The sequence below is a fragment of the Diadema antillarum genome, unplaced genomic scaffold (assembly GCF_040938485.1).
Source record: "Diadema antillarum isolate AM-2024a unplaced genomic scaffold, OU_Dant_1.0 seq00001224_RagTag, whole genome shotgun sequence".
NCBI classification, from domain to species: domain Eukaryota; kingdom Metazoa; phylum Echinodermata; class Echinoidea; order Diadematoida; family Diadematidae; genus Diadema; species Diadema antillarum.
This window is the reverse complement of record NW_027272014.1, coordinates 164,504-187,133: the sequence shown is the minus strand read 5'-3', so window position 1 is coordinate 187,133 and position 22,630 is coordinate 164,504. Positions and strand designations below refer to the sequence as shown.

At 38.5% G+C, this 22,630-nt stretch overlaps 1 protein-coding gene across 1 annotated transcript in view; it reads left to right on the top strand.

Annotated features, from left to right (window-relative positions):
• LOC139744977 (dimethylglycine dehydrogenase, mitochondrial-like) overlaps positions 1-22,630 on the top strand; it is a 62,823-nt gene that overhangs the window by 18,433 nt on the left and 21,760 nt on the right. The window contains exons 3-6 of the mRNA XM_071655386.1: positions 2,213-2,311; positions 6,411-6,575; positions 11,225-11,429; positions 12,027-12,275. Coding sequence (XP_071511487.1) covers positions 2,213-2,311; positions 6,411-6,575; positions 11,225-11,429; positions 12,027-12,275 — 718 coding nt within the window. The remainder of the gene's footprint in view (positions 1-2,212; positions 2,312-6,410; positions 6,576-11,224; positions 11,430-12,026; positions 12,276-22,630) is intronic.

Sequence of the window (22,630 nt, the reverse complement as noted above, 5' to 3'; positions counted from 1 at the left end):
AGGGGTGACGATCGCCCGACCTTAAACCTAGTTCAAGGAAAGTGAACATGCAACACATACACGTGTCAGTGGCAGCACTGTCCCACACATTAAATGGATAGCTCTGCAGTCTGGCATTGCGCAATTGCATGCACAAATATCGTTCGTTTGGAAGAGTTACGCAATAACGTACATTAGGGGTGACAATCGCCCGACCTTAAACCTAGTTCAAGGAAAGTGAACATTCAACACATTCGTTATAAACCTGTCATTTTAATATTTTGCCAGATATATGTGAAACTGTCATCACGCATTGTCAAGACATTATACTATATAGACCTATTGGGAGAATCATGCGTTATGGCAGAGGCATTCCAGTCGCCATAGTGAAATTTTTAGTTATTTTTTTTTCTAGCTGCAACTTTGTATACCGGTAGGAATGCCAAGTGGAAAAATAAGTTGGCAGGAAATGTAGTGTTTGAAATCTATTTTTGTTTGTATGAATTGAAGTGACAAGGTCAAAGGTCACTGTACTCTTGCCAATGCAAGGCCATGCCCATGAGCAGTTACTTTTAATAGCAGGAAATATCCAATAATGAAATAAGTCAGTGGACAGAGCAGACAAAACAATTTGACCATCATTTGCAGGAACTTGACAATGGTGATAGCCTTATATAGTAGAATTTTGGCTTTTTAACTGACCTTTGGACCTTTGACATTTGACTCAATGGCTCAAAATTTTCCAAGAGAATCTTTATCTGGCAATGCATGTATGCACTAAGTTTTAAGGAAATACCTTTAGGCATGGCATGGGGGAAATAATGAAATCTTGATAATTCAACCTTGACCTTTGTCCTTGACTTTGACCCCATGACCTTTGAAGTCCAAAGAGAAATACAGACAGGCAGTACTAGTAATAAGTTTCATGAAGAGTCCTTGAGCCATTTTGGAAATAATATAATTACGGAGAAAAATAAAAAATCGTAACATTCTCACTTGACCTTTGACCCCATGGCCTGAAGCTTTTCCTAGAGAATCTTTATCAGGTTATACATGAATACACTAAGTTTTAAAAAAAGTACCCTCAAGGCATTCGCTATGTAAGTGGAGGAATAGTGAAATTTTGAGTATTTGACCTTGACCCATTGACCTTGAGCATATACATCCAACAGTTTATAGGCACAACTTCGTCCACTCAAACATACATATATGCCGTGTTTCATTAGGGTACCTCAAACAGTTTTTAAAGGGGATGGTAGTAACTGATCAGTGGGAATCAGTGGGAATGCTAGAGGATGATTGTTCCAATCCTTGTGGGATTCATTTAAGAGTACATTATAGATCTATTGTTGTGTGAAAATTATTTGCTTCAGAATGGTCTCATATTCAAGTAATGTGCAGTTTAATGTTTCCAGGTTAGCATGCCTGTATTGTGACGGGGCAATCGTTAATGGCCTGTTGACAATTGTCAAATTTGAAATTGATCAACGAATTGCCCTACATTGACGTAAATGAGCACTGTTTTTAATAGTAGCAGCCATGACAAAAGAAGTCATGGGCATATAAGGTACTTGGGCAGAATTTGAACCTATGACCGCCTGATCTCCGGGCAGGCATTTTTATATCCACTTGACCAACGGAGCTTCTGCCCGGCAGCTACTGCTGGTTCAAATCATTGTAGTTTGCAGTGGGTAATGCATAATTATTCAAATTATGAAATTCTTTCATCAATGTAGGGCAATTTGTTAATCAGTTGCAATAAAAACAACTTGACAAAAGAAATTCATAATTTGAATAATTACGCAGTAACTGCTGCAAACTACATGGATTTGAACCAGCACAAGCTGTTGGGTGGAATCTTGGTGGTCTAGTGGATAAGATGCCTGTCCAGAGATCAGGAGGTCGTAGGTTCAAATCCTGCCCAAGTATAAATGTATGCCCATGATTTCTTTTGTTATTGCTGCTACTTAAACACTAATCAATTCAATGATTATTTATGTCGATGTAGGCCAATTTGTTAATCAGTTGCAATAAGAGCAGCTCAACGGAAGAATTTCATAATGTGAAAAATTGTCAGATTTACTAAATATTTGATGGGTCAGAGTTATTTGACCATGGCAAAGAAGAGACAATTTAGCACTGATTGAATATGAATGGTCCATCTCTAAAGGTTACTTCAGATATTATAATGCCTTTCTCTTTTTTTTTTGTATGTGTATTGTTTTATTCACAGGCTGGACTCACCACAGCATTTAATGGTGTCATTAACATCAAGAAACTTCATTATGACAGTCTCCAGGTATTTAGCCAGCTGGAAGGAGAAACAGGACAGGTGAGAGGAAGGGGTATTGTTCTGTACCCTATTTGTCTAATGGTCCATTCCAATTCACATGAATTTGTTTGTTTGTTTTTTTCTCAGATGGTGCGACAATGAGCTAGCTTTCTATCTTGCATGATATGAATATGCTCTGTTATTCTTATTGTGACTTAAACTGGAGCATATATTACAAAACTGAAATTTTGAATTCCTTGGAAAAGGAAGAAATGCACACATGGACCCTGTTAACAGTGTGGGGCTGGGCCGAGCTGCGGCCGAGCCCAGCCTCAATTGCAGGGCCGAGCCTCGCAATTTTGTCTGTTTACACTGCTAGGCTCGGCCGCGCTTTTAATTCAAACCTTTCTATGTTTTGTCGTAGTGGCGCTCTGCTTGTAAACAAACGCAATCTGGTATAGTCTGGTTTTCAGACCCTTTGCCAACTGGATTCCGTGGCGACGAAGTCGCTGTTCGGGCAAAGGCCTTTGCGGAAGGAAAAATCATTTGCAGGACAAAAACACCTTAAACTATACTAGTTTTTGACGTTGAGGGGGTTAATATCCTGAATAGCGAAATAGTACAAGCAGAGGGTTTGGAAGCCAGACTAAAATTGGCCGCGCATTTGGCCCAGTTTGCGTTTACACTGAATAAAGACCGGGCGCTCTGGAGACCACCTGCAGAGCGTGGCCAAGTGCTCGGCCAATTTTGGCCTTGCATTTGGCCTTTTGCACGTTTACACTGAAATGAAGGTGGGCTCAGCCGCGGCCTCGCCTTGTGCTGTAAACGGGGTCATGTATACTCCCTCACAAACATGTACTGTATACACCGAATATTGACATTTCATAGGCAGTATCAACAACACAAATGTAGAGATATGGGGATAGCTACACAAAGCATATTGTGGTGAAAATCTGTTCATCCATTGTTGAGTTCGTAGGAGATTAAGCTTATTTTATGTCCTGTGTGACCCCTTTGACCCTTGACCTCAAGACCCCCACATTCTGTTTGCAAAGTTTGGTGAAAATCCAACCATCTGTTCTTGAGTTATTGGGAGATTAAGCTTGTTCCATGTCATTTACAATGTATGTCCTTTATGACCCCTTTGACATTTGACCTTTGACCTCACAAGCCCCCCCCCCCCCCTCCAAAAAAGAGAAAAGAAAAATTAATTCATTGATTAATAATTCACTCTCATTTATGAGCACACCCTGCAAGTTTGATGAATATCCAATTATGGCCTATCTGTCTTGAGTTATTGATAGGTTAGGTCCCTAAGCTTATTTTATGTTATTTGTGATCCCACGACCTTTGACCTCATGACCAGAAATTAAGTTGTTTCTTCCTTACTTCATTATAAACACACTCTGTAAGTTTGGTATCTGATCATCTGTGAGTTATTTGGAGATTAAGCTTATCTTATGTCCTCTGTGACCCCATATGACTGTTAACCTCATGACCCCAAAATTCAATCTCTTTTTTCTTACCTCATTGTGAATCCACCCTGCAAATTTTGTGAATATTTTTTTCATGCATTTGTGTAGGCTCCCTTCCTTGTATTCAAATAGACAAATGGATCAACAGACAAACAGACACACAAACACACAGAACTGAAAACATACCACCGCCTGTCATTTATGTGTATGCGCTCTTCTATTTAACAATGAGAATATGCAGCACACACTTGCAGAAATTTGGGTATAATCTTGGATGATAAATTGCTCATGGAAAATTTTGTGCCGCAAAAATGTCGCTCTGCTTCATTCGCACTTTACAAAATTGGGAAAACTCGAGAGTACATTGACAAACACACCGCAGAACAATTAGTTCATGCTTTTGTCATGTGCCACCTTGATTTTTGTAATGGATTGTTTTATGGACTGCCGGTCAAACAGATACAGAGATTACAATCAATCCAAAACTCTGCTGCAGGAGTAGTATCCAAAATCAGGAAACATGAACAAATTTCACCAGTTTTAAGAAGCTTACACTGGCTTCCAGTGAAAAATCGGATTCAGTTTAAGATACTGTTATTAGCATTTGAATGTTTCCATATGTTTGCTCCACATTATCTAAGGGAGCTACTTCAAATCTACTCACCAAAGAGGAACCTTCGATCAAAAAGTAAAAATGTATTTGTTATTCCAACCGGAAGAATCAAATCTTACGGAGAACGAACATTTGTCTTTAATGCCCCTACCTTATGGAATAATTTACTTCAGAAAGACAAATCACTGATATAAATAGATTCAAGTCTGCCTTGAAAACACATTTGTGTACAGTGTAAGCATACATGAAGCTCGGTACCACCACTGTAATTGGAATTGTATGTTTTTGTATAATCTTTCCTTCTTTTCTTTTTTTTTGAGCGCATAGGGACATTATCACTTTGTGTTATGCGCTATATAAGTACTGTCAATTATTATATAAGACAAATTCAACACAATATGAAATGCAAATTAATTTTCTAAAATGAACCTAAAGATGATCTCTATAATGTCTCTGTAGGCCTCCAAAGATAAAGAAAGACCCAAAAAAAAAGTAATGGAGGAAAATGAAGAATCTTCTGTCAAATCCATATTCAAAAGACATAAGAGAAGAAGCAATAGTAACAAAGATGGTAGAAAATTTGAAATAATATTTGGTTCTTGAATTTGTATCATGAATTCTTCAATTTCTAAATTAAAAGAATGAAATTAAGAAATTATGTCCATTTTATCACCTTTGCGGCTTACTCCCTATGTCATTTAAAGTTTGAGTTGACAGAAAATGTTCCCGCTTCAGATTCCTCACTTTGTTTTTGTTTGAGGATATAAAAAAAATACAAGGGAACAAAAACTTATTTTTGCTATTACATTCATGTCTCTCAGTGCATTAAATTGGTCGTTTGTTGTCATTGCTATCTTGAAGGGCATTTGCAAATGAATGACAATATGTCAATTTTTGCAGCTTTTACTTTTGTGCCTTTAAAGCCCAAACAAAGTTCTGGTACGCCTGCAAAAGTTGTCAAATTTCGCTCCCAAATGTGAACGTATGCTTAGGAAATGTGCAGGATAACGATGTTATGACAAGATATTCGATGGGTAACGACGAAAATACGAAATATTAACAAAAAAGGTTCAGTCTCAGTACTTACCCGAACGGGGTCAGGCTAAACTCGGACTCGGGGATAACTCGGCTTCGCTTTGACGGCGGGATGAGTTGTAATGGTTGTCCCTCTGATTGTACAGTGTTGTCCTATGGGAGCGGCCTGTATAAACTAGCGCTTCGTGTTCTGGCTATAAACTCGCAGTAATGGTCCGAGTTGTTACAACGCGTGCATCAAAAACCTCTTTTGCGCGCATGCAAAATTAGTGTGCGCAGATCAAGCACCTCTAAAACAATCAAAGGCGCTTGATAAACAACAACAAAAAACTCCAAAGACCACGCGTCTCAGCAATTGAGGACCGCGCGCTGTCATTTTTGTTTTGTTTGTACAGGATTACGTTAGCATGCACTTTCCTGTCCATTCAGTTAGGCCTCATTTGGTATTATGCAGTGGCCAGTAGAATGTGGCGATCACGAACTGCGTGTGAATTGTCTGAAGTAGGGTCGAATTTTTCCGGAGACCGAGTTAGTCTGGAGCCTTCTGGAATAAAAGTCGGTTTTCCTACTATTATTATTTTTCTCAAAATACTCCAAACCGACTCATCATTCCGGCAAACCGCGTCAGCCAGGTAAGTTTCTTAGTGGACTCTTTCGATATATTGCAAGAAAAAATGAAATGGTGCTAGACGGGTTCTCAAGCACTTACCGAAACTTAGTTTTCACTTTAATAGAGGACAAAAACAGATGTGTTCACTAATGTGTAAAGACTCTCTTTGTGTAAACCATCCAGGTTGATAGCCAATGAAATAATCTTTATTATGGTATATGACACAATGATTTTTATCGAAATCTTGTATGAGAAATATGAAATGGGAAAAGTATTTACTTTCTCTTTTGCTGAGTGTATGTACAACTACATTATGAATGGTTGCAGGTGTTGTGAGGGATTTTTAAAAATTAGAATATGTTTGGTATAACACATTATTTGTATAATTTTCCTCCTCTTGCTGTGTTTTGAATGTGATGAGAGCAGGCAGTTGGGTTCCACACTCCCGGCAGCATTCGGATTCTCGAGACACCTACACGAATGGATGAGGCACAATACCAGCTGACCAGACAGCACTGGAACCAAGCCTACATGGCACTGCTTACTCCAGAAGAAGTCCTGGAGAAATGCCCCACCATCAACATTGACAAAGTGAGTAGCAGCTCCCGCTTTTTGAACCTTAACTCATCATTTTCCCAAACCTGCTTTATTTTTTTGTGGATTGGTGTGATATTATTATTCGTAGTAAGTGCTTTGGGAGGTGGGGGAACACATTCCATTTCTTTTTGCTGTTTATGCATTATTTTTTTTGCCGAGAAGAATTAAACAAAAAAGAAACCCTTTTGAATTTGTAACTTTGACCTGATTCGATCCAAACTTTGGAAATCATTTCAAAGATTTACAGTTTGATCATTCTGTGAGTGGCATCATATACAAATTGTACGATGATCCCGCAGCATCTCCATTTCTCATAACAAAAAATGTGTAATGTTACTTTATTGGTTTGATCAATTGGACATTTTATATAAGTGCCAATACACACACACAAACACACACACACGCAAACTTTAATATGATTATATGTGACCGTGCACCTCAAAACGAACATAAAGTGGCAAACACTGATTTTGCGTGAGGACTGAAAATAAGTGAAGTTGGTCAACCTAGCTGAACTTGACTTTTTGTCCCCGCCGAATGAGTTCGAGCAGGGGACTATGAAACGGGCTCCGTACGTGTGTGTGTCTGTGTGTCCGTCCATCCGTCTGCATCCGTGTGTGATCAAAATGTTCAATTTGCTACTTCTCTGTCATTTGTGAGCCAATTTTGATTCTGTTTGCTTTATATGATAGCACTGCATGGGAGCTTTGAAACTTGTACACAGAATTTCAGTTGTGACCTTTGACCTTGACCTTTGACCTATATTGTACATTTTGCTTCAAAATGCTACTCCTTCGCCATTTCTAACCCGATTTCGATTCCGTTTGCTTTATGTGATGGCACTAGGTGAGGGCTTCAAAACTTCTACACAGAATTTTGACCTTTGACTTCTGACCTTTGACCTTGACTTTTTGACCTATATTGTACATTTTGCTACAAAATGCTACTCCTTCGCCATGTCTTACCCGATTTCGATTCCATTTGCTTTATGTGATGGCACTAGGTGAGGGCTTCAAAACTTCTACACAGAATTTTGACTTTTGACTTCTTTGATCTTTGACCTTGATTTTTTACCTATATTGTACATTTTGCTTCAAAATGCTACTCCTTCGCCATTTCTAACCCAATTTCGATTCCGTTTGCTTTATGTGATGGCACTAGGTGAGGGCTTCAAAACTTCTACGCAGAATTTTGACCTTTGACTTCTTTGACCTTTGACCTTGATTTTTGACCTATATTGTACATTTTGCTACAAAATGCTGCTCCTTTGCCATTTCTAACCCGATTTTGATTCCGTTTGCTTTATGTGATGGCACTAGGTGAGGGCTTCAAAACTTGTACACAGAATTTTGACCTTTGTTTTCTTTGACCTTTGACCTTGATTTTTGACCTATATTGTACATTGGCTACAAAATGCTACTCCTTCGCCATTTCTAACCTGATTTCGATTCTGCTTGCTTTATGTGATGGCACTAGGTGAGGGCTTCAAAACTTCTACACAGAATTTTGACCTTTGACTTCTTTGACCTTGATTTTTTACCTATATTGTACATTGGCTACAAAATGCTACTCCTTCGCCATTTCTAACCCGATTTCGATTCCGTTTGCTTTATGTGATGGCACTAGGTGAGGGCTTCAAAACTTCTACACAGAATTTTGACCTTTGACCTTGATTTTTTACCTATATTGTACATTTTGCCACTAAATGCTACTTCCGGCGGGGACATATGTTACGCACCGCGTAATTTCTACTTTTCCTTGTTCATATTTTCTGAAAGAGCGGGTCTTCTTTTACATTATGCTAAAATTTGGTATCATAAAACGGGCAGGAAAGTGTGTTTTTTTAGCAGTTTATCTTGAACATTTTTGGTAGAATAGTGTGATTATGTGTGTCTTTAGAATCCCTGTTTCATTTCTGAAAAACCTTGTCCACACTCTTCACTTTCAACTCTAATAACTTTTGAAAGGATAGTGCTACTGCTTTGAACGTTTGCATTAATTATGGACAGAATGTGTTAATGAGGCATGCTAAATTTCAGTTTAATCTGATAATCCCTTTATTGTTGTTACTCTGGTGGTTTACTTCCTGTTTTTTGTCCCATTCATCCCACAGCCAGCACAGTTTGGTAAAGATTAAGTGCTTGAATAGACACTGTACTTCAGAGCCTCTTTTCTCAGTTCACACTTTTCCTGAGTTTGTGCTTTCTTTCCAATATTTAGATAGGTTAGGAGAGTCCATTTGATTTTAGTTATACATCATTTTAAAGTTTAAAGTCTGCTCTTTCAGAATATTGTCTTAACGAAAAATTCATGTCTGGCGACTTTTTGTTTGTTTTGAGATGCAGGGCTACATATATTATACTATATACCAGTATACGTGTACTGTTAAACGAGGAATGTTCATGTGCATTTCAATTTCACGAGAGACAAAATTTGCGAAATTAAAATGCACGCAAAAGTTCTTTTGTACACTATATGCATTGAATGTTAGAGGCAACTCGCGAAAATTTCATGCCGCAAAAAGGCCGTCGACTCCAATTCGCGAAAATATCATGTTTTACAGTAATTTCTTAATGCCTATTTTGGCACTAAACTCACTCCTGAAAAAGAAAGAAGCAGGCATGTTTGTTTGTTTGTTTTTTCACATGTGATATCTATTGGTAGTAACACTTAGGTATATGCCATATTGCTCCTGCTGTCCTCGTGGATTGCTTGCGTGTGGATAGGTTGTGTTGCACCTCGTGTTTGCGAGTTTTGGTTACATCCCTTTGTATGCTTCTTGATGTTGATTCAAGCTGCTTCTTGGCTGCATTTTTAACTACATTGGCTTATGAAGGACCTGGCTGCGCCATTTCCCCACTGGGCTGTGGCTGATATTCACCATCATCAGTTCCCTGCAGGTTCTGGCTGGCCTGGGGACTTGGTGCAGGGTGATAATCGTATTAGGTTAAAGGGATGGTATACTATTGGTGGAGGTGAGGATTGGGCTTTTAACTTTTTGTGAGATACCAAGAAACTACTTATAATATGAAATACATTGTAGTACAGAGCGTACCATTCAAAGAGGAATTCAAAGTATCTTTGATAAAAATCAGTTTTAAACTATCGGAGACATCAAAAAACAATCTAAAATAAAGCCATCGTAATAAAAGGTGGATCCCACCTTTTATTTGTATCGCTCTGTTTTGGGTATCTCAGCCATTTCAGAGCCAATTTTGATCAAATAAACTTTGAATCCCTTTTGGAATTACAGGCTCTTTCATATTTCATGTGAGGTTTCTCACTACTATATTTCACCAAAAGATGTTAAAAACCTAAAGTTAGGTCTCAACCAAAACTATACAATCCTATACCTCATAGGCTGCAGGAATTTCCTGTTCCTCCCCCAGATCTGCCCGATGTCTGTCACAACCATCAATGTACAGGTCGTTGGCCCTACCTTCTGCCTGCATACTCAATTGGTTCGGTCTTACTTTCTCAAAGGACTTATAGGGTTAGGGTTGTATGAGGTTTTAGGTTTAGTTTGATATGAGGATTAGGATTAGGGTTATGGTTATGTCTTTGGGTAGATTTTATGTTTGGCTTAGATGCAGATATTTCATTAGAGCAATTGTCGCTGGAGCAAATGTCATGGAACCATTGTTCATAATCATGTAGATCTTTATACTATAGCGGATTGAATCCCAGCATGTGGAGTTTAAAACTGAGAAAGTCAAAGAAGATTTTTTCCCCCTCTTCATCCTCATTCAAGTTTATTCAAATAAAAGAACACTGATATACTGTAACTGTAGTTTTTGTGTTTTTTTTTCCCCACCAGGTTTAACCTGAGAAGTTGACCAAACAATAAAGCTTGTGTTGACACCCACCTCTTACCTGAATTTTTTGCTCAGGTCCTTTATGCAACAGGGCCCTAGTCTCTCTCTAATCCAGATTCTTGTTTCAGCAGAGACATCCACATAGCGATCAATGATATGTATGTGGATGATGTGATTTATATTCATTGATGTTAATCCATTCATTGCATTGCCCATGAAAAGGGCTGTAAGTCCCATTTCCAGCCTACTGTAAATGTGGATATTTTCGTGTGACTCATTTTTCACGCTTGGCCGGGTAACAAGAGTTTCATGTGTTTTAATTCCATGGAATCAAGACATCACGAACAGGAACATATGGCAAGCAAAAATATTTGCTTGCTTTTATTTCTGTGCTAGTTTCTGGTTGCGCAAAATGTGCGGAACTTTCAACACCGTGAAAATGTTCACTTTTACAGTATATCTTTCGAGACAAAAGTGGTATTTGATTGATGTCTATGATCTTAGGACAATTTTCGTGCTCTGTGTCATTATGTTTGCATATATTAGCATGTATTCTCCTTTTACAGACATATGAAGGTGCCTCCATCAAAGAGCCTTGTATTGGACTTGGGTGGGTGAAGCTTTGGTTGACAATTATTTTTCATCTCACAGAATTGCTGGAACAACAGGGTGTTACATACATTGCACCTGTGTCAATGTGGCATTCCATACTTTAACTGTTATTCATCAACCTCATTTTGGATGACACATGTGCCCTTGGCATAGCAGAGCTGCAGCAACTTTCACTAGCGATCTTTTGGTAAATTGCCGTCTACTTCCCACCTCTAGGTGCTTGGAGGACTCCATACCATTGACGAGGGTCACATTGACCCATACTCTTTGACCCAAGCATTTGCCATCGGAGCCCGCAAGTATGGAGCAGACATCTACATGCCTGCAGATGTGACGGGGTTGGAGCAGCGTGCTGACGGGACGTGGAATGTGACCACCAAACAGGGAACCATTCATGCACAGAGGGTCGTCAATGCTGCAGGTTAATTTTAGAATACCCCCCTCCTTTAGAATGTCAGTGTATATAAAGTAAGATCTTGTGTAAGCATACAATTCTCATGGTATGGATCCTAGGTGTATGTCACTTCCGATATGGCTGAAGTGAAAACAAACAGCTCACCTTATATGTGCAGAGGTTGAAGTTGCTGTGAATGCAGTGCATGAGTGTACGAAATCTGCAGTACGGTGTCAGGGGAAGAATCCTCAATCCACCATTCTTTACTCTGTAATTTGTCAGTAACATTTCTTGTGGCTATCAGAAATATTAAGATGGACCATATCTGACAGTTTCATGGAATTTCAAAGCCAATTATGGAAGAAAAGTAGATAATTTCGTTTAAAACAAAAAGCCGATCGTGGGTTTATTTTCACTCCAGCCACTGCTAAATACCTGGATGTCCGACAATTAGAATTATTTTGGATTGCACACTTATTATCACATTAGTAAATGCTAGAAGTGAAGGTTGAAAACGAGGTAGTCTGGTGGCTGCAAGTACCCAATTAATGTCAACTTTTTTTTTTTTCAACAAATCTGTTGTGAATGCTCCTACCCTTTATCATGTTGTGTTCTTTTTCCTAGGATTTTGGGCCAAGGAAGTTGCACAGATGGCAGGCCTAGAAATACCAGTGATTTCAGTCCACCATCAATACATGGTGACTTCCACCATCCCAGAGGTGGCCGCCCTGAAGCAGGAGATTCCTGTCATGCGTGACTTGGAGGGGTCATACTACATGCGCATGGAACGTGATGGGCTGCTGTGTGGACCCTACGAGAAGGCACACAAGATGGTCATGCAAGATGACTGGGCGGTCAACGGTGTCCCTCCAGGTTAGTGCCCCATTCTTTGGAGAGGCGTGCTTTATTTGCTCAGATTTTGTGGCACATTTGCCTGGGATGAGCTGTGGGGGGGGGGGGGGGGGGGCTTGTTTCACTAAGCTCTAAAATCAATCCTAAGTTCAAGTCAACTGATCTTAAGAACTCTTTTGGGATCGGTCAGTCCTTGGAAGCAAAGAACTTTTTCACTATTTGAAGCCATTTCGGAACAATATCTTGTGCCCATCTTGTCACATTCTAGAATACATCTTGGATGTCTATGTTTCCTTCCCAACCAGATCTGATATGAATCTGTCCAAATTGTGGGACCATTATTTGGCTCGATATAGTTCCCATGTTAGTGAAACAGGGCCCAGCATTCTTTAGCTTTTCTCAAATTTTGCCCACGCATGTATGGTAAAGATGCATTTACAGTTGAGATTAGCCATCTTGAATCAGCTTCACATGGAAACTGCCTCCCATGATGTAGGACGTGACCACAAAAGGCACACCACCTTTGATTAAGACAGGACAAGTCTATTTGTAATGACAACAGTCTCATACTAGTTTCTGACCAGGCCAGTTTATCAGCTCCTGAGGCGGTGCTCTACTGAAGCTCAATGTCAACATGGTGTAAGTCGATCAGCATGGCTTTAAAAAGTATGAAGAAAGAGAGAATTAAGTTAGTTGAGAATAGATAGTAGCAGGCATTGTGTCATTAACGTCGAAACACCCTGCTCCCCCTCCCCCACCAACCTTTCTACAATTTCTTCCTCTGCCTTTCAACAACCATGCCACTTACTTGCACATTCACATTTTTCTACAATTTTCCCTCGGTTTCTGATACATTTTGAAACCACATCTACAGGGGTTTGGACGTAGTGTAAAAGTGGAAATTTTGGCAAGAGAAATTTTTCATGCTTGACTGAATTTTGTGTGTTTTTAATTCTGCAGAATAAAATGATAAAGTACTGTTGAATGAAACCAACAACAAATTTGAGTTTCTTTGTATTCGCACTTGTTTTGTGTCGCACAAAATGTACAAGAATGTCCACTTTTACAGTATATAACAAGAGGTAAAATGACAATAGCGTATCTTTGCACATCCAAGTGTGGATGTGACAATGCAATTGCTTGTGTTTTTCAATCGGTAAAGTTGTTTTTTTTTTCAAAAGCCATTATTGTTTTCAGCAATGTTTAAGCCATTTTGCAAATTGCTTTATGAAACAAAATTAAACATAGGCTATGGAAAATAAAGAAAAATAAGTTGTAGAGAAATACAAAGACTTTGAAGACTAAAAATGATAAACTCTTAATCTGAAAAGGAAAAAAAAATGTATTGGGATGACAAAAAGAGTATTTATATTTGTCAAATTTTATTTGTCTTGGAACAGAATTTTCCAAGCCATTTCCTTCATCAGAATATTAAAAGAATAGAAATACATCAAGGTAGTTATCTCAAAATATGTATCCAGGAGATTACATGTAACAAAATTGATGAGTTAGAAATAAAGGAAATACATCAAAAAAACACCATCCTTTCTCATATGTAAATGCAATCAATTACAAAGTTTCATACACATAGAGAAAATGTGTGCAGTATCCAAAAGTTGGAAGGGTGGGGGGGGGGGGGGGGAGAGGTGGTTAAGCCTTAGAAAACATTTCCAGTATGTCTATGAATATGGGGCTACTCTACCGTCTTAAGTAACATAGCACAAGGAAGCAAGTAACAGTATTAAAGTTACACAGGTTGGATTTGGTGTGTTTTACTTTTCAAAGATACTCAGGTTGGATTTTGTTTGTTTTACATGGAAAAGTGCACATTGCTTTGACTTTTTCATTCGTACTGACATATGTTCAGGGTAATATTATTACTCATCCTTTTTGGAAAAGGTAAGTCATGTGCTTTTTCTTAATGCTAGAAAATGAAAATCTGTTGAATTCTTTATGTAGTTCTATAAATCATTGCCCTTCAGTGACATCACAAGCTGTTGTAGTCTTCTCATCCAGCAATGGCAGCACCAAAAATGTTAAGATTTGTGTTTGAACAGATTGTCTGATTTTCTTCAGACTTTACTGAAAAGTTCTACTAATATTGCTGCATTCACTCAATCCCTCTATATATCTGGGTGTTATTACCCTTTAACCAAAGGTAGGGTGTGTGTATGTTTTCAAAGTTTTCTTATCATTCTAATTTCCACTTAACTGTACTGTTATCAAATTGAAGCAGTCTTTGTCTTCATGTGTAACAGCCCACTGTACTTTGTTTAATCTCTCTTATCTGTTCGGGCCTGCCTTTAATAAAGGGCAGGCTCATCAAGGGTCATTCTTTTCTGGAGCATATAACAACTATGCTCGTGACTTTGGTCGATTTACAGTTCAGCACAATACAAATATTCAAGCGGCAAGGTGCTGCATTAACACAACACAATGGAAGAAGAGCAAAGTAAAGGAAGAATTAAGGCAGTGAGGGACCCTGGATGAATAAACATTTCCTTCCTTTGTAATAAGTTTGGTGTGAAGATCAGAGCTGGGTCGATGTACAGCGTGGCTGCTGCTTGAAGGCTCTTGGAGGAAGGCAAGCAAAGGTCCTTTTGATAGTTTGCTCTCCAAATAGTTTGGCATAATTGAAATGCGAGATGTTAACCCATTGAGGACGAGCTGATTTTGCTGTAAGACATGTTTCCCGTAGACACCTGCCTGACAGGAATAGTCTTCAACGGGTTAATTCATGTGAAGCTTATGACTGATCATCATCCTTTTTTTTTCATAACCTTTTGTCATATTATTGCAGTAATTTACTTTTTTGGGAGTGCTCCAATTGTACATTGTACATGATGGTACGTTAAAAGAAGATCATTATCTTAATGCCAGTATTATACTTTCATTGCTAGTGTCATTATCTTTATTATCATCATAGTCATCATCATAATTATCATTGACATTCTCCTCATGACATAAAGAATATCCAGTATTTCTGAGAAACAAAATTGTCAAAGAACTCTTTTTGGTCACCAGTTGGTAAATAAGATTATGAAATTGTTGGAATTTGTGAAGCTCTCTGGTGAAGGAGCATTGGAAAGCAAACTCTCAAGAAATAAAGAAAAACACAAAAGAGTTTGTATGATGCTTTTGAGATGTCAGTCTGTCATCAATGTGCCCAAGATTTTGTTACCATGCGTTGACAGAAAAGCATTTATTTGGTGATTTATGACATATCATGATGCAGGTCCAGGTGTCCTGCATGGTGTGGATGAACTGATGAGAATTTGGGAAAAATTACTGAAGATCAGAGGTCGCTAAAATATGGACAAAAATGCAATTTTCCCCACCATAACTTCAGCAAAGAAGTTTCAATATGATGTGTTGGGAAGTATGAATAGACATAGCCATTAGTTGACATGACATGACAGTGGTGAAGTATCAAAGAGTAAGGTTAAAGGTTATTGTATGTCCCAAACCTCCCAAGTAAGGAAATATTCAAAAATATTTTCTAGAATCAGAAGTGATAGAGCTTTTTAATAGTGGTCTTTTTTTTTTTTAAACTGCATAGTCAGCAAACTTTCTAAGTACAGTGTACTTGGCAGGTATTTTTACATGTGTGAAGGAATATGCAAATGACACCAAGTCCCCAGTTCTCAAAGCTGTCCCCTGTCCCCAAGTTTGCAATGTTCTCAGGTACATTGTATAAAGAGTCTGCAGGAATGTGTGGAAGGTGAACTTGCGATACTCGGGTAAGCACGGGACCCTATGGTTTCTTCTGTTTCTGTGTTTGTAGGGAAATCTTTCGGAAAGTCCAGATGATTTTCATGGTTTCACATCATCATCAGCACTATGTTATGATTTGAGGAATGAATTTTGGTCCTTGAGTAGAGAAACCAATCCTCCTGAAAAATCCTTAACTAATTATGCAGAACAAGGATGATGGCATAGGAGGCTTGCAAATCTAGAAAATGTTTCAATGTAATTCCATTACAGTACTGCTTGCGTTACAAGTGCACCTGAATGTGTAGAATTTATGCATTCTTTTTCTTCTGTTGTTCTGCTTCCTTAAAAGCCACAACTCATTCATTCTTGTGGTGAAGCTCAGCTGTTATGCCATCTTTGTTCCTTAGGCGTTTTCACATCAGCCCGATAAAAATCCAAGCTCGAGATATTTTTCGCGATTGCGAATTACAGAGCGCTATTTCATTTCTTATTCACATCAGCCCTAAGAGAATTAGCCCAGATTTTTTTCGAGCTAATTCGACAGCTGGGTATGTGCAAACAGCATCAGTAATGTGTGTGCCCTCTCAAAAATTCCTCATGATTTGTGTGCAGTTTGCCTCGATCGATCGGGTCACACACGCTAGGCATGACGGGATGCATCGTGCTAATTTCTTGAGTCTTCACATTATCAAATAGTGCGCTACTATCCCGCTATTTCAGAAATTTCCCGAGTTGGACTCAAGAAATTTTCTCGATCAGAACGATACAATTAGTGCGCTAATTGGTGTTCACATTATCAAATAGCACGCTATTTCGTGATTGGGTTAATTTCCCAAGTCAGAAAATAGCGTGCTATTTCGAAACATCGGGCTGATGTGAAAAAGCCTATTGTGAATCGTTACACATTTTTTAAAAACATACCTACTTCTCATTCCAATCACTGTAAAGTCTCAAACTCTTTACCCAGTTTAACCAATTTTTCAATCAGTTGTTCAAATGTAAAAGTCTGAGAATCATCTGGTCTCTTTGAATCTTTTGTCTCTCTGTCTGCATAGGGGATTGATGAAAATAGTCTTTGAAAGGTGAAGAAAGGATGGATTTGATTTTGTAGTCATGCCCAGCACGACAAATCAAACTAGATCTGTCACCCTTTGGACAAGATACATATATGGTATAAGTTTGAAATTGATAGTCAAGGAATGTTTGAGGTAACCTTTGTACAAGATTTGAGGAGAAATAAAGAATAGAAAAGAAGAAAAAAGTATTTGTACAGATACAGAAAGTGATCCGAAAGCAGGGGCGGATCCAGGAATTTCGTAAAGGGAGGGGCAAACAATATTTCTGGTGCTACTTCCGGGTTTCATCTAATTTTTTTTTCTTTTTATTTCTTTTGCTTTAACAACAAATAAAGAGGGGACACGCACCCGATGCACCCCCCTCTGGATCCGCCACTGGAAAGGATACTTGGATCACCTAGTAACTTGTGTTTCTGCTAGCAGTGCATAGGGTTAGAGGTACATCAATTTTATCTGCCAGCACACGACTTCCCGAAAATGACTACATGTACCTAGGAAAGAATAAGGTCATTGCACTTTCATCTTCACTGCAAGACAATTCACTGGTACTTCCTGTAAAAGAACTCAAAAAACAAACACATAACCCTTTTATCTTAAAGGTACTGCTTTCAACAATAGTTTAGTCATTGAAAGGGTATAATCAAATAATGTTAAAGCTCTGATTATTTTTTTTTTCGAATCATTTTATATTTTGTGTATTTTGTTTTTCCATCTTCATCTTTCCAGAGAAATGTGTAAAATCATGACTGTGTTGTAAAACATGCACACAGATAAACACAGATGACACCATGCGTGTAGTGGCAGCAAGATATGAACATGTCATTCATTGTTAGTGAAGGTGACATAAATGTGCAGCGTAGCTCCTACACTGTACCTTGAACACTCAATGCTGGCATGTAACACTGATCATTGCAGCTGTAACCAGAGTTAAATAAAGGTAGTTCAAACATATTTTCTGGATATCATTTTCATAACTGCAACTTTATTGCTGCTGTAAAGCAATCTGTCATTGTGCAGGCATTACTGTTTAGCGGGCCGCTTTAGATTGTGCAAACAACAGTGAACAGTGACATACTTCATGCAGAAAATTAGACTTTGAGGTTGACTTCTTTGCCCAACGCCTACTGTATGTGAATCAATGAGTTGATAAAATATCTTTTTTTTTTTTATGTCAGCTGAAAAACTGACTGGAGGTTAAGTATGGTTATCATGGATATCATGGGTTGTATAGGCTCCAGACTTTGACCAGGAGTGTATAGGATGTATTCTTTGTTTGTTTAATCTTACAAGTGAATATACAGAACACTACAAGGTGTGCACGCTGGCTCAAAGTGATCTGTAAATATTATTTGTTGCCTGTCAAGGTCTCATTATTTGTCGTGTCAGCAGTTTTAAACAAGCCTCCCCCTTAATGTGCTGATTCAGCAAAATGGAAGGAAACGTGAAGTGGTTGGGCCTAGTTTCTATTACCGGTAGTCTTTGCTCTGCAATTCCTGATACATGTAGCTCCTCCTCCCCCCCCCCCCCCCCCCCCCCAAAAAAAAAAAAGGGGGGGGGGGTTGGGAAGTTAGTGCAAAGCTTAGAACCACTGTCACAGGGATGAGACATGCAGTAGGGCAGAATATGATTACACGTATCTTATTATTTCCTGATACAGCTAGTTCATTTGTAATCTTGCAGCGCTCCTGTTCAATACTTTTATCACACAAGGTTGCTTTATTTTCAGGTTACAGCTAGTGTTGTGTGATCTAATTTGTTTGATCAGGTCCTCCCTATGCCAGCATTTACACAGTCCACTCTCCATGTATTGCTCACAGGTTAATTAAAGGAAAGCAATGCCCAATTGTAAATATTGATTGAATGAAAACAGCAGTATTAGAAGAACACAAAAGTTTGGGGGAAATTGGAAACTAGATTCAAAAGTTATGAATTTCTAAAGCAGATCGGTACTGTCATTACTGGATAAGGAGACTATACCCTTCATGACCTTTTTATGGACAATAATATAGAAAGTATACAAAGAAAATTCAACATCATTTCACTTTTCTTGTATAATGAAGACGCTCTTTACCTACCTCTTTTAAAAAGCAAGGGGAATTATATTACTCTTATCTAACATCCATGTCAGTTACATGATAATGTAGTGTGCGCTTTCATGAAAATTGAATTTTTGTAGAATTCTCCTTATATCTGACTTTTATTGTTGTCTAATACGATATCATGAAATGAAGTAGTCCCCTTATCTAGAGATGGTGGCACCAAAACTTTTGAATCAATTATCTGACTTTCATCCAACTTTCACTGATGTGTTCTACTAATATTGCTGCTTTCATTCAATCTATATTTATCATATGGGCTTTGGTTTACTTGAAAAGCACATAGCATGATTTTATATTGGGCTATTGTATGTCAGAATCACGGAGGTGTACAGCTTTTAGAAGGAGAAGAAACAAGAATCCCTAAAACTGGGCCAAATGCGCGGCCAATTTTAGTCTGGCTTCCAAACCCTCTGCCTGTACTATTTCGCTATTCAGGATATTAACCCCCTCAACGTCGAAAACTAGTATAGTTTAAGGCGGTTTTGTCCTTCAAAAGGATTTTCCTTCGGCAAAGGCCTTTGCTTGAACGGCGACTTCGTCGCCACGGAATTCAGTTGGCAAAGGGTCTGAAACCAGACAATACCAAATTGCATTTGTTTACAAGCAGAGCGCCACTATGACAAAATATTGAAAGCTTTGACTCAAAAGCGCGGCCGAGCCCGGCAGTGTAAACGGACAAAATTGCGGGGCTCGCCTTCGCAATTGAGGTTGGGCTCGGCCCAGCCCTGCACTGTAAACGGGGTCCTTTTCGCCCATGGTCCCTTCTACAGTGAAGTTAAGCACTTTATTGCAGGTGTTGGTGAATTGCTTTTTCAAAGAGTGCACTTTTTAACCTTGTATTATTTCTCAATCACAACAAACCAAGTGAGTAGCAGTTTAATGTCTCCAGCCTTCAATATGTTTGACAATTATTTCAGAGTGCAGAGAGCAGGATGCAAACAAAATCAGGGAAAAGTTGTACTTCTTTAAGTGTCAAATGTTGCTTTAAAGGGTGTGTACAGTTCTGGTCGAGGTGTAGATTTAGCTTTTAACATTTTGCGAGATATTCAGAAACCACTCTATGAGATGTCAAAGAGCATGCAGTTCTAAGGGGTATCAAAAGTTTATTCGCTGAAAATCGGTTTTGAAATGGCTGAGATATCCAAAAACGAGGTGAAACAAAGAAATCCTAATAAAGTTGTGGCATGTCGCCTTTTATTATTAACACTTTTTTTTGATATCTCAGCCATTTGAAAACCAATTTTCATCAAATAAACGTTGAATCCTTCCTAGAATTACATGCTCTTTCATATTTCATAAGAGGCTTTTCATTATCTCACTAAGGAATGTTCAAAACATGAATCCCTACCTCAACCAGTACTGTACAGTCCCTTTAAAATGCAGAAGTATGCATTAAGGCACTGTTTCATCCTAACGATTAATATCATTCAAGTGTTGAAAATTTTGCCCCCCCCCCCCAAAAAAAAAAAAAAATGTACACACGATGGTTAAATGATAGCTTTTTATGCAACACATATATTCCTTTTCTAAGTCCTAGGGCATTGATAAAAGACAATTCTAAGAAAATATCTGGAAGGATTTGTTCCATACCATATTGCCATCAAGTTCCATACAGGATTCAAACATTTCCTCTGAAAGACAGGGTGAATTGGTTAAAATCAAGAACTTCTTCATTGGTGTGTATAATCCAAACTATGGAAGAATGGCTTGGAGCATGAAAAATCAAAGCCAGCAGAATGCTGAAACATTCAATACTGCCATGTGATCTTACGTACATATTTATGCATAAAATTGCACAAATTTCAAAGAGAGTTTACTCCTGTACCAGAAATTGCGACCTAAATAAATTGTGACTATTAAATTGGCTATGTGAATGGGCTTAATGCCTCCCAACACCATGTATGTAATCTTAAACAAAGACACCTCAGAGTATCAATAGAAATAGAAACTAAACCATGCCACTCGAGAGCACACTCCCATTTATGATCAAGGAAAATGGCTGGAATTTTTCGGGGTCAGAATATGAAGATACACTGGAAATCTATAGTATTCATTCCCCTTCCATCATAGAGTATACTTTCCAGTTTGATTATTGCAAATATGATGTATTATTTATTAGTTATTCTGGAGAAAGGTCTGAATTGCCAACTTCACCAACTTATGAAAGGCATCTAATTTTTAGGATTGCCAAGGGGACATGCAAACTGTAAACCAGATTACAATTGGGCATGATGCCATGTGGTAAAGCTCCTGAAGGTGAAATTGATCATTATTAAAAGCCAAATAGATGAACCAACATCATGAGCATCGTTAACATGTTCTGCATTTATTTGTTTGTTTTGTTGTTGTTGTTTTTTTAATAACTTATGCAAACAATTTGTATGACTAATAAAATGCAAGCTTGTGAATTCCCAGGCTTTGTTATCATCATGAATGATCCTTATCTGTGACTCATACAGGTAAGGGCATGAGTTCAAATAGAATGCAGGAAAATGTTATCAATGATCCACGTGTGCAAGGTTTCACATAGTTTACGTTCAAGTGAATGAAATCTGCTTCAAACCAGTTCTGGGCAGTGTGGTCTCTAGATTATGCAGATGAACGCCAAGGCATCTGTTAAAGTGGATTAACAATGATGTGCACTGCACTTCTCAATATTGACTCTCTTGAGTGGACCGAGTATTGTTGGGGGGGGGGGGGGGGTCATCCTGAGGAAGCATTTCATTGTGGGAGGGCGTGGTAGTGGGGCAGGAGTTGTGTGTGTGTGTGTAGGGGGGGGGGGGGGTTGGCGGGGGAGAGGGGTTGGAGTGGAATGGTATATGAAAGAGGATTGATTTACAATATTATATTTTTTACAGGCATCATATTAGGCTGTTGCTGTGACAGTACATTGTAGATCTGTTTTTGCCTTTAAAAACCAAAATTGATATCATAGGGTTTTGTTTTGTTTTGTTTTGTTTTTCCATGTGAGTGAGGGTGTACGAATGTGTTATTTTTCTTCCCCTCCTCTCCCCGTCTTGCCTTCAGGGTGATGGAAGCCAATCATTCACAGGCATCTTTGTCATTAACTATTTGATCAAAAAAAAAAAAAAAAAAATGGGGCATAGTTACTTCCACCATATTGCTTGAATGTCTATTGCAGCAATGTCAGTACATCTGTATCATAGGACCAACAGACATACAGCCGTGCCAGCATTATGTACAATAGATATGGCTGAACCTGAGTATAATTTCATCTGCAGCCATGTGGTGTTTAGACTTGTGTGAAAACTGTGGGAGATGACGGCATGTGTACATAGGACAAGTTTGAGCAGGAAACAAAACAAGTCTACCAGTGGATTGAGAAATTGAGGAGCATCAATATTGACAGCATGGAGGTGTTTACCAGACTTGATCCTCCCCTTTATTGTGTTCAGTGCACGATTAGGTTTTCCACAATTTGGCTATTTACAACCTATCGTGCTTTGCCAAGAAGATTAGATTGGAC